This window comes from Dermacentor variabilis, unplaced genomic scaffold (assembly GCF_050947875.1).
Source record: "Dermacentor variabilis isolate Ectoservices unplaced genomic scaffold, ASM5094787v1 scaffold_16, whole genome shotgun sequence".
Classification (NCBI taxonomy): Eukaryota; Metazoa; Arthropoda; class Arachnida; order Ixodida; family Ixodidae; genus Dermacentor; species Dermacentor variabilis.
The window spans coordinates 5,511,013-5,522,582 of record NW_027460324.1 but is presented as its reverse complement, the minus strand read 5'-3'; the positions used below and the strand labels follow the sequence as shown (position 1 = coordinate 5,522,582).

Genomic DNA, 11,570 nt, shown 5'->3' with positions numbered 1-11,570 from the left:
CCTTTTCACTGTAATGTTCACCATATCGGCCCGACCAGTCCTGTCAATTCACAGATGTGTAACAGGAACTCGTGTAGTGTAGTGTAGTCCTCGCTGTCTGACGATGGTTCCTCACATTGAGCTACGTTTTCTTGGCGTAGCTTGGAATTGCACATTGAAGCCAGGTGTCCCCTCCTTCGATAAGAGAAACATTCAACGTGCAGAACTTGCATTTGACGGTCTTGTGGGTGTCGCTTCTGCAGCAGTGGCAGCCGGTCTGGCCCTCGTTGTTGGACTCTGCCATCTGGCCTGGCTGCAGTCTTGCGGTTCTGGAGCACTTCTGCTGCTCTTGCTTTGTTCGTACTGTTTGGATGCCCTCTCGAATTGGTCCATCTCCCATCTGTTGAACGTTGCGTGCCGCCATCTCAGCAGCCAGCGCCGCATCCTTCGCTTCCTGCAGCGCGAGCATGTGCCCTGCTAGCAGATTACAATGCAGTAGACCGTAGACTGTCCGTAGACCGCAGACAAGTCTGTCGCGCAGCATTCTCTCCAGCGCCTGGCCAAAACTGCACCTATTAGCCATCTTTCATAGCTCGACCGTGAAATCGCCCGTTGACTTGTCAGCTTGCCGATTCCTTGTGAAAACTGATAAGACTCTGCTATCTTGTTGCCTTCAAGGTGCAAAGTGCTCCGCCAGTTTTTGAACTGCTGCTTTGTACGTCCTGCCAGGAGATGTACTGTTTTGGTATTAGCGGGGCAATAAGTAAGGCTCGATGCTCCTTCGGATTAACATTATCATGGGCTTTGAAAAAAGCTTCTAATTGCACCTGACATGGGTCCAACTTGTCATCACCTTCGTCAAAAATAGGAGGCCTGGCTTGCATCGCCATGCTTTAGTGTGGCCGTGGGCGTTAATTATTGTTGCCACTGAAGTAACAAGATGCCGGAAAAGGGTTGAATGCAGGTTTATTTAGTTTGTCGTTTAAGTAGTCAACTCTGGCACGACGTCATGCCACTCAGGCATTGACGCATGCGCTCGTGGCATGCGTGAATTGCTGACATTAAGTCAATTAGACAACCGCTCTTACTGCGCAACAGGGACTTCATTTTTTTCCCCCCTAACCTGCGAGCACAACTGCAAAGGCTTATTAGGCACTACAAATGCTGTCATAACATTGTACCATGCCACAACATTCTTTAGGTTGTGCAAAAGCTTATACACGTATGCTAAGGTTGCAAATTTTTTATCTGTGCAGCACATGTAGAGGGACTAAATTACATTTCCTATCAATCAGCTGTTGTTTGCGCTCCTGGTTTCGGCAAGGCTGTTTGAAACTTTCTTTTCATTTTGTCTTCAACTACCAGGTGCCTAAGGGCAAAAATTGTGCACATCTCACACACTGTGCAAATCAATGTTATCTGAAGCATTTTGCAGGTACCTGGCCATCTAGCATTGTTTTGGGTTCCACAAAGTGATACCACGTATGCAAATGTGTTTGTGTAAATCGCATTGTGTAATTGAAGATCATATGGCAGCATGATTTCTGAGCCAGCCATTTGATGCGAGTTTACGACATGGCAACTGTTTGTTTCTACATAGGTAGTGGACAAGCATAAATGATAGAAACACAGATTGCGACGTCATCAGCAAAGTGTTATGCAATCGTACATACCTATGTCTGTGTGTTGTGGTGTATGTAAAATGATGACATTTGTACTCCGCTGAAAAAATGTTGAAGCATGGTTAACTTGGGTGATGATGAAGCCGGTACAATGACGCACAATTTCTTGTGTAGCGTGCTATGAGGAAAGTGGGCCAGTCGTGGAGATATGGAATCTAACTTAGCGCATCAGAATGCGAGCTGTCACAAGGAAAGACGACGAAGGGGAACCTAGCGCATATGCCGAGCGTTTCAAAGAGCTGGCTGGCTTTGGAACGAGAGAAGCATGTGTGCCATCGTGGCCTAATGGTTTGACCACCAGGCTGCTGTGCTTGACAGCAGAGGTTCGATTCCACTGTCACACACTATTCAGATTAAAGCGAGGCGAGACATGAACCTACCTACCTGCCGTAAAGTGCCAAGAATTAAATACTGGAGGAAACATTTACAACAGGATGAGGCATGTGTCTGCTAAAAAGAATCTGTAGACAGCTCGGCAATGAAATATTCACCCAGGAAGACCTGTAAAAAATGTACACCTTCCTGAAGTGCTAGAATTTAAAGGTGCAGCGGAAGCATCAACTGATCATCAGTCGAGATAAGCCAGAGATGTTTAGAATATTAGTGGAAAGAAGCAGGGAAAGTATTTGAGAGGACCGAATTTGTCACAGGCATGAGTAACTATACTAGGTAGATAGAGGTTTTAAGAAAGAAAAGATAAAGGAGAGATAAGCAAAATTCTAGACAGACAAGCACATATAGATTGCCTGATTGAGTGTTGCATTCTCACGCCAAACTTCATTGCAGCTGAAGAGTGGCTGACAAATTCCTCCTGTTTAAACTCAATGGGCCTCTGTGTGTGGGCCAAGGCTGGGCAAAGATACTTTGTAGTTTTATCACGATATGATACAAGATAGTCGGGAAACAAGTATTTGAGATACAGATATGAGGTACTACTTCAACTATTGTATCCGATATGATACTTTCCATTTGTATCTTAAGATACTTCGATACATTCACAAATATCTTATTATAGATCTATATGATGTAGCAGCAAATGCGTATGCACAAAAATGTTTGCTTGGAAAGTTTTTAACTCTGACCAACCTTGCTTCATTTGAAAGAAATGTCTGTATCTGAACATTTCTGTCTTTCTTGCTCAAAGTATATTTTCATTCCGAAACAATTTATTGGGGTTCTTTAGCTGCTTAACATGAAAGCTTTTTATACGCTGCGCTGTCAGCGGTTTTTGCTTGTCGCTTTAATTTTAGAGTCACTGCTAACAAGGCACCATGCAAGGGATGCTTTGATATTGACACTATAGCGGCATCAGAATTTGCGTGAAATGATGCCACAAACATTGGTGTATGCAGCACAGTACGGTGGCTACGAGCAAGTATCATGGTACCGATGCAACTAAAAACAAACAAAAATCAAGAAAACAAAAGGTTGGCTTTGCACAGACGTTCAGGTGGTTGTTTTTGTCGAGAACGGGGCTAATGCCACCAGGTGACTCTACTCTATCAATAGGGACGCACACACCTCATTGCCTGCCCTCGCTGGAGGGCTCTGGTGGAAAGATAAAAGAATGTTGCTGCCTCTAGTTTTATTCAGGTAGCTTAGTGACAGCAGTGCCAGCTTGAGAAGCAGCGTTCAGACAACGTTTATAGTTTTACACGATGATGTTGCGATAGCCCCAGTATCTTGTATCTTAAGATACACAATACATTCATTCATGTATTAAAAATACAGATACTGATACATGTTTTGCTAGACGTATCATGGTACAGGTACAAGATACTCAAAGAGTATCTAAGATAGTATCTAAGACACATGTAACTTCGATACTGCCCAGCACTAGTGTGGGCTATATTGAAAAAGAGGCCTGTGCCTATCAGCACACTGGCGTGGTGGCTGTGAAAAATTGCTGGAGCGAGCACACAGAAAAATTCCCTGGGCATATTGTGAGCTGCAATAGAAGCGTACCCAGAATGTTCAAAGACCATAACCAAGAGCAACAGCATACATATTTAATAAAATGTGTTGCATTTCTGACATATAAGATAAATGCCAAGATTTTTGCATTCTCAACCAAAATATTAGGCATTAGCCTCGTGACAATATTTATGGCGCACCCTGTACTTTGTTGTATTAAGAATTTTGTTATATTGACATTCGTTACATTGAGGTTTAACTGTAGCACATAACAGCTTGTGTGCAGTGGTGTAGACTGGAGGGGGAGGGGCGCACCTGGGACATGTCTCTTTTCCCATGAAATTTACTAGTATGTGGGCTGCCCAGCCCTTCTCCTTCTTCCCCTTTCCGTCCCCCCCCCCAAAAAAAAAAATTTGTAGCTATGCCATTACTTGTGCATAACCAACAAACCACAACTTGGCCAACTGACTCCAGCAGTCCCGACAGTGACCAGGGCTTGGCACAGTGTAAAAAAACACAGTTTAATATGTACAGTAGATAAAAAAAAAATCAGGGAGACTGGCTAGACTGCCAGCTGCTCTCCGGCATGGTCGAGGAGCAGCTGCAGTTCTTCGAGGGGTGCACGAAGCCGGATTCCTTTCTCCACCATCATGTCGACCACCTCCTGTAGGCACTCGGGGAAGTGGCGCACACCGTCCACATACAGCACCTGCACAATAACACAGCCTCAATTGGCAACTTCTTTTCATATGACTTGTTGGTGGGCTAGTTGGTTCTACATCATGGTGAACATTTAACAGCACAAACAGATAAAGGACAAGATGAGTAGGTAGGCACCCACTTGTGTCACCTACTAGTCTTGTCATTCATCTGTTTGCACTGTTAAACATTCATCATAACAACTTCTCATTTTTTCGTTTTATTGCTCTCAGGGCTGGTCAGGCATTAGAGAGGAGTGAGAAAAAATACAATAAAGACAGTATCCTTGAATTTCGCAGGATCGTTGATGGTGATGACAGGAGGGCAGGTGATTTCAGCCCGAAGCAGTTTATGGCACGAAGGAATTCAAGTACTGGTGTGTCCGGCACTGTGGAACATGTACCTTTAGGTGGCGATCTCTGCAAGGCAATAAGTACACTGGAGGAGTAAACAGGGATTGCTTTAGGTTGTTGCTGTGTAATATATTTTATGAAATGTGCACAGGTGAGATATGCGATGTTGTATGGAAAGACCTGGGGGATATAGTCCTCCAGCACTGACATACATGCATGAATTGCCACACATGCATACGCGGTGACAGATGAGTAAATAAAAGCCCAGACAAAAAGCTACAAGAAAGCAGTGCAAGGTCATCTGGAACCAAAAAATCAACTAAACCTTTTTGCAATGAAGTGGCATCCAACACAAAACTACCTTCATTTATTCAATATTCATTGTGCAGTTAGCCCGGAGACCTTTGAGTGGCACCCTGTTGCGTGTGACATCAGTGGGGTGACTACGCTGACACACTGCATGTGCATGCACTCGCTGCATAATGACAACTTGAAGCTGTCGGCCTGATGTGTTCTGCTCGAATATTTTAAATGTGAGACGGCAGGTTCATAGAAAAGTATTGTGGAATGTTCCAGGGGCACTACTCTCTGCGAAATTGAGCAGAGTCACAGTCGTTGCCTCGCTTCAGATGTCATCAGTGTGTACACGAGCATGTACGGTGGTGGTTTCTCCTCATTGCAGTTGCGTTGTCCTGGCGCACTCAATGATTTGTCGGCCCTTTTTTTGATGATAAATTGCAGCAGTTGGTGTTTGAGCAGTAATACTATGTTTTGCTGTGCAGCACACGCCGCGTGTTCGGCCACCTGCTCCGTTGGCCACAGACATTCCAATTTTGTTGCCATTCTCAGGAAATGAGGTGGTCACTGCAACGCATTAATGCATGCACTGCTTTAGCACCATTGCTGCAAAATGTGGTCTGGAACATCTGATACAAGGGTGGAGAAAATTAATGGGCAAAACGAAGTTATGTAGTCTTGTGCTGCAGTGCTGACCTTCGCAAGAAAATTTTATTTAACCTTGATTACTTTCACCATGGCACAGCTTGCTCCTACATGTTTGTTGGCTCGTCATAACCCTTTCTTTCTTTGCTCCTGCCATGGGTAGCAAGCACAATTACTGATATCACATAACAAAAACAAGTAGCAACCTTTGCCTAGACCACCGTTTTCAAAATATTCTGTTCTGTAAATACATCATACATATTCAGAACTAAAACAAGAAAATTGGGAAGCTTAGTTATGCTGATACTTCACTGAACAAGTAGCTGGAGCACTTAACACACACCACATTAGCACACACTAAACGCACATACAAAGGCAGAATAAAATGTTCACACGCTTTCCGGTGTTTTCTCTCTTTTTATAACATAACATTTTTATAGTGCTGATGAAGTGATGTTTTTGGAGTCATTTCAAGTAGTCTGAAAGTGCGTTGAACAGAAATAGTCTTAAAACTTAACTTAAAAACTTAACTTAAATCTAACTTAAAGAAAACAAAGTTTTTGCATTAGAAAGTCAGAATGCAATTTATTCGCAAAAGAAGACAGTGTAGTGCATACTTGACGATTGTGAAATATGATAAACCGTGGTGCAACTAATGTATGAGATAAACTGCTTGTCAGTAACATTATGTTACCGTTCTCGTGAGAAAAAGTTTGTTATATGCAACACCGAATGACTAGAATTATGTGCAAATTTTAAAATTTGTATTGAACCACAATGCTGCTTAGCCTAGGCAAAATTTTACGAATGAGCCCTGGGATCATTCTTCATTTCCAAATGTGCATAGACTATTATTTACTGCTCGAGGCCATGTTTCATGAGTGAGTTATGAGTTTTCTGACATTCCGTGCCTGTGGTTATATGAGGGTGTCTATCAACCGGGAAAACCGGGAATTCTCAGGGATTTTGAGTAGTCTGGAAAAAGTCAGGGAAAACTCAGGGAATTTGGGCCTCTATCAGGGAAAATTAGCGGCAATTTTATTGGAAGGGTCGAAAGTCGCGGTAAGCTGGCTCGAGCAACAGACAGGAATCGCAATGAATCGTCTTTGACGCCCTGTCGTCGGCTGGATCAGTTTCCCGTGTGCAGTCAACGACCGACTTTCCAGATTCCCGATAATTTGGACGGCTTCGCGGCACCGCCACGTACCCCATAGAGTCAACGTATCAGAATGTGTGAAATTTCGGACCGTAGGTCCGAAACGGCAATAATCAAAGGCACCACCGCTGCCGTTTTGATTACTACGCCACCTCGAACCGGCACTCTCGCAAGCAGATCCGCTGGCAGCCGTTGCCACCACTGCAGCAACGCTAGGCCTAGCTGCTTCGACGTTCGCTATGAAACTTCTTGCCGTTGGGTGCCGAGTTTTTTATTGAAAGAATTAGCTGCTGTCAGCAATGGCACGGACTCCGCTTTTGTGGTCCTCGCGATTGGCTTAGAAACTTAGAAAACTCGGTGCGTTGCATAATGCCGGTTCCCGAAAGTCAGCTTCGCCTCTGACAGAAATGTTACTTGGTGAAGCATACGCAAAAGTATTGCAGTGAAGCATAACAAGCGTGGGAAGGGGCTATTGCCACGGAAAACAGTATGTATTCCTTAATTATACACACGTGCACACGGTATTTCTTGTCGCAGTACGAGTGCCGATATGCCTAATATGTGTACCGACAGGCCTTCAGAGCGTTTTCGAACGTGCCTGTGGCGGTTTGAGCCCCTAAGGGCAGTAAATGACACGCATTTATTTTTTTCCAACTGGCCGATTTTTCGAACGTTTTCGCGACCCCTAGGGAATTCTAAAAATCGGCCGTGGACTGTGCAACTGACCAAGATGCTTCAAATGGTCCTTGGGGCGAACGAGTGGCAGAAGGAGGACAAGAACAGAAATGATGTACGCATTGAGGAATAAACGGGAAAGGAAGCTTGCTGCCGCCGTTTTGAAGGAGCTTGAGCTCAAAAAACAAAGTTTTGACTGATGCCGAGATGCAGGTGTCCCGCATCCAAACCAAAATAAACTCTTTAAAGCAGTGAAACACAAGTGACAGCATCAGGCGATATGGTTTCAGCCCATCTTGACATAAAACATAGTTCTGCATCACTCAGGGAAATGGTCAAAGGCACTCAGGGAAAACCTGGAAAACTCAGGGAATTTGGAAATGTAAACTTGGTAGACACCCTGATGACAAAAAAATTTGTTTACATACTAATTAATTGTGGGGTTTACTGTGCCCGAACCATAATACGATTACGAGCTGCACCATGGTGGAGGACTGCGGAATAATTTTGACCACCTGGTTTCTCTAACATGCATCTAAATCTAACTATAGATGGTGTGTCCATACTGTAATGAGTCTGGGTCTGGTAAAAAGAATTTATTGATCCAATCGGTACATATTATTAAGATTCTTCAAAACAGTCTCTTTTGGCATCGATACGCCGCTGCCAACGTGATTCCCATGCTGCAAAGGCTCCCTGGAAGTCAGCTGCCGCAACCTCTTTCAGAGACGCTGTGACAGCACGGTGTCAGACCAGGCTAGTTGGTATTCCATGCTGAAGTGACTAGCACAAGAGTGGACACAGGACACAAGAAGACGACAAGGACAAGTGCATGACAGCCTGTTGACACCCTGCGACAGCCTGTTGGATGGCAGGAGCATCGTCGAAACAGGTACCTTTCAGGCTTCGCTTGAGCTTTGGCAACAGGAAAAATTCTGCCAGGATCACATCTGGGCTGTACGGTGGCTGCAGCAAGGTTGCAAACCCTATCTGGGACAGGTAGGCGGTCACAATGAAGGCGTTATGGGCTGGAGCATTATCATGATGGAGATACCAATGATTGGCAATCTCTGGTCATTTACGTTTGACAGCTCTGTGGAGGTGCTCAAGGTCTTCTTTGCAGAACACAGCGTTGAAGGTTCATTTCGGAGGTACAAATTCTTTGTGGACCACCCCACGCTTGTCCAAAAAGACAATGAACACTGTCTTTACCTTGGAAATTCTCGCTTTCTTGGGGCGCGGGGAGTTCGTGGTGTGCTACTCTGAACTTTGGTACTTGGTTTCGGGGTTGTACTGGAACACCCATGATTTGTCGCCTGTTTTTACGCCATCTAAGAAGTCCCATTCAACTTCTAACTACACCAACGTCTCACAGGAAACGTAAATTCATCGTTGTTTTTGGTCATCACTCCACCTTTCTGGCACCAATTGCTGCAAACAAACCTTTTGCATGTGAACCTTTGTTTTGCACACGTTGAGGTCTTCGTCGATTAATCTGATACTAAAAAATGGTCGGAGTCCAGGATATTTTTTACTTGGCCACATTTTCGTCCAAACCACTCGTAGAAGGGCGTCCAGATCGCTCCATGTCTTCAGCAATCTCCCTCTGTTCTTGAACTCACTGAACCACCGGAAAATCTGGGCCCTGGACAGGGCATCGTCTTTGTAAGCCTCCTTAACCAAAGCATGCATCTCGGAAGCGGTTTCTCCCAGGTGAAAGCAAAATTCAATTGCATACTGCTGCTCCAACGAATGCTCCATTTTTGACATTTTCTGCAGCGACAATAACTTGATACCAGCTTTTGCACCACTTCATATCCTCACTGCGTCAGAGCTTGGACGCGACTGCTGCCCAGTGCGTTACTTAACGTAGAGCATTCCACCACAAATCCCACCTGTGGGGAGTGCGCTACTGGTGACTGCAGTGCCGCGTGGCAGGCGACAGACTCGTTATACTTTGTGGGCAAACCCTGCACACGAGCGTTCTTGCATTTCGCCCTCATCGAAATGCAGCCAGGGCTGAACCAGCAACCTCGAACTTGGCAGCGCAATGCCACAGCCACTGGGCTAACACACCGGGTGCATTAAGTATGTAAGGTTTGTTGTCCTCCTAATGCTGGCATTTATGGATATAACACCAGCAAAAAATATAAATAGTAATGGGACAGCACCGTGCTAAGAGAGCATGCAGTCAGAGCGCAAGCAAATGCATGAAAATGAAGCTATTTTAGTCAGAGCGTAGCAAACGACAAAGACGAGTCCCCCATCTGATGTCATTGGAGCACCGTTCGCAGGGCCGCCAACGGTCACGCTCGAGGCTAATACAGTCAAAGCTGGTTATAACAAAGTAAGTGAAATTCCCCTTGAAATCCCCATAAAGATAAATGTATTTAAAACATTTTGACAAAGTGAAATTGTCCTGCTGATAGATGTAGCGAACTAGATTTGTCTCCGAAACCAAAATTGTGCAACTCTTGCATGCCGAATACAGTAGAACCTCGTTCATGCATTTTGGGAAAAAATGCAAAAAACAAACTTACTAGGCGGGAAATGCACGATCCAAAATGGCTAATAAATTTGGCAGACTCAATTTTAGATGACATCTACAAATAATGTGAGGCGTTGCACAAATTTCATTCATTTCATTTCATTTTATTACCTCAAAGACCCCTTGCGGGGTAATACATAAGGGGTGGGTGGTACAAAAATACAGGAGGTTGCCCACTATCTTATTTTAAAGACAGAATACTCGTTACTTCACCCACGAAGGCAGATGAGGTGGTGATGGCAGCGACGTGGTGGGGAAGGCCGTTGCAGTCTTTAGCTGTACGATGAAAAAATGATGACGAGCAGCTGACAGTGCGCGCGCTAGGGCGAGCAACATTTAGTGGGTGGCCTGTGCGCAGCGATATGCGTGAAGGTGGTACAATATAAGGTGCGTGGCGAAGCGAGCTGGTGAAGAATTTATGGAATAATGATAAGCTCGCGATACGGCGATGGTGCGCTAGTGTGTCCAAACCAGACTCTACTTTTAATGGCGATACGCTGATATCATATGAGTATGTCGAGTGAATGTATGTTACGGCGCGGTTCTGTATGGATTCTAATGCGTTGCTGAGGTAAATGTGGTGAGGATGCCATATGGGTATTCGAGTTTTGGCCTAACCAGTGTTTTATATGCTAGTAGTTTTACTTGTTGAGGAGCGTTGCGGAGATTGTGTTTCAGAAATCCCAAGGTTTTGTTAGCAGATGATATGATGTTAGTTATATGCGAGCACCAGTTTAAATCATGCGTGATCATAATGCCTAGGTACTTAATAGAGTTTACAGTGTCAATTGGGATGTCATTAATTGTGTAGATGAAGTCATGCCGATTACGGCTGCGGGAAATTGACATAGATTTACATTTATTATTGTTTAGTACCATTAACCATTGATCACACCAGGCTGTAATGTTGTTCAGGTCATATTGAAGATCAATGCAGTCATTACTATTAGTGATAGTTCCATAGACAACGCAATCATCGGCAAACATACGAATCTGAGAGGAAACATGCAATGGAAGATCGTTAATGTATATTAGGAACAGGAGGGGACCTAAGACTGAACCTTGGGGTACGCCTGATGTTACGGGAAGAAATTCTGAGGTAGTATTGTTAACACTGACGGACTGTGATCGGTTACTAAGAAATTCTTTTATCCATGCTAGGACATTGGGGTGGAAGTTCAAGCGAGAAAGTTTTAATAATAAGCGTTGATGAGCTACTTTATCAAACACCTTTGCAAAGTCAAGAAAAATTATATCGGTCACAGTGTTAGTATCGAGATTTGAGTGTAGGTCATGAAGAAATGTAGCTAATTGAGTGTCACATGACAGCCCTTTACGGAAGCCATGTTGCAACGGATGAAAAAAGTTATTACTGTCTAGGAAATTCATTACGTGTGAGTATATGACGTGCTCCATTATTTTGCAAGGGATACTAGTTATGGATATTGGACGATAATTTAAGGGTGAATTACGGTTACCTGATTTGTAGACTGGAACGACCTTGCTCTTTTTCCACTCGTTAGGAAGCGTGCCTGATGATAGTGATTGGGAATACAGCAGGGTTAAATACATGGCAGAGATGCGCTTCGTGTTTTTTAAAAGCTTTGACGTGATATCGTCAA

General features: G+C 44.2%; 1 protein-coding gene across 5 annotated transcripts in view; it reads right to left on the bottom strand.

Annotated features, from left to right (window-relative positions):
• Window positions 1-4,082: 4,082 nt before the first annotated feature.
• The window catches only part of LOC142568051 (nuclear exosome regulator NRDE2), a 268,770-nt gene continuing 261,282 nt past the window's right edge, over window positions 4,083-11,570 (bottom strand). For all 5 annotated transcript variants that reach the window (XM_075678129.1, XM_075678132.1, XM_075678130.1 and 2 more), the window contains one exon: window positions 4,083-4,284. In XM_075678129.1, the coding sequence (XP_075534244.1) occupies window positions 4,097-4,284 (188 nt within the window). In that variant the 3' untranslated portion in view covers window positions 4,083-4,096. The remainder of the gene's footprint in view (window positions 4,285-11,570) is intronic.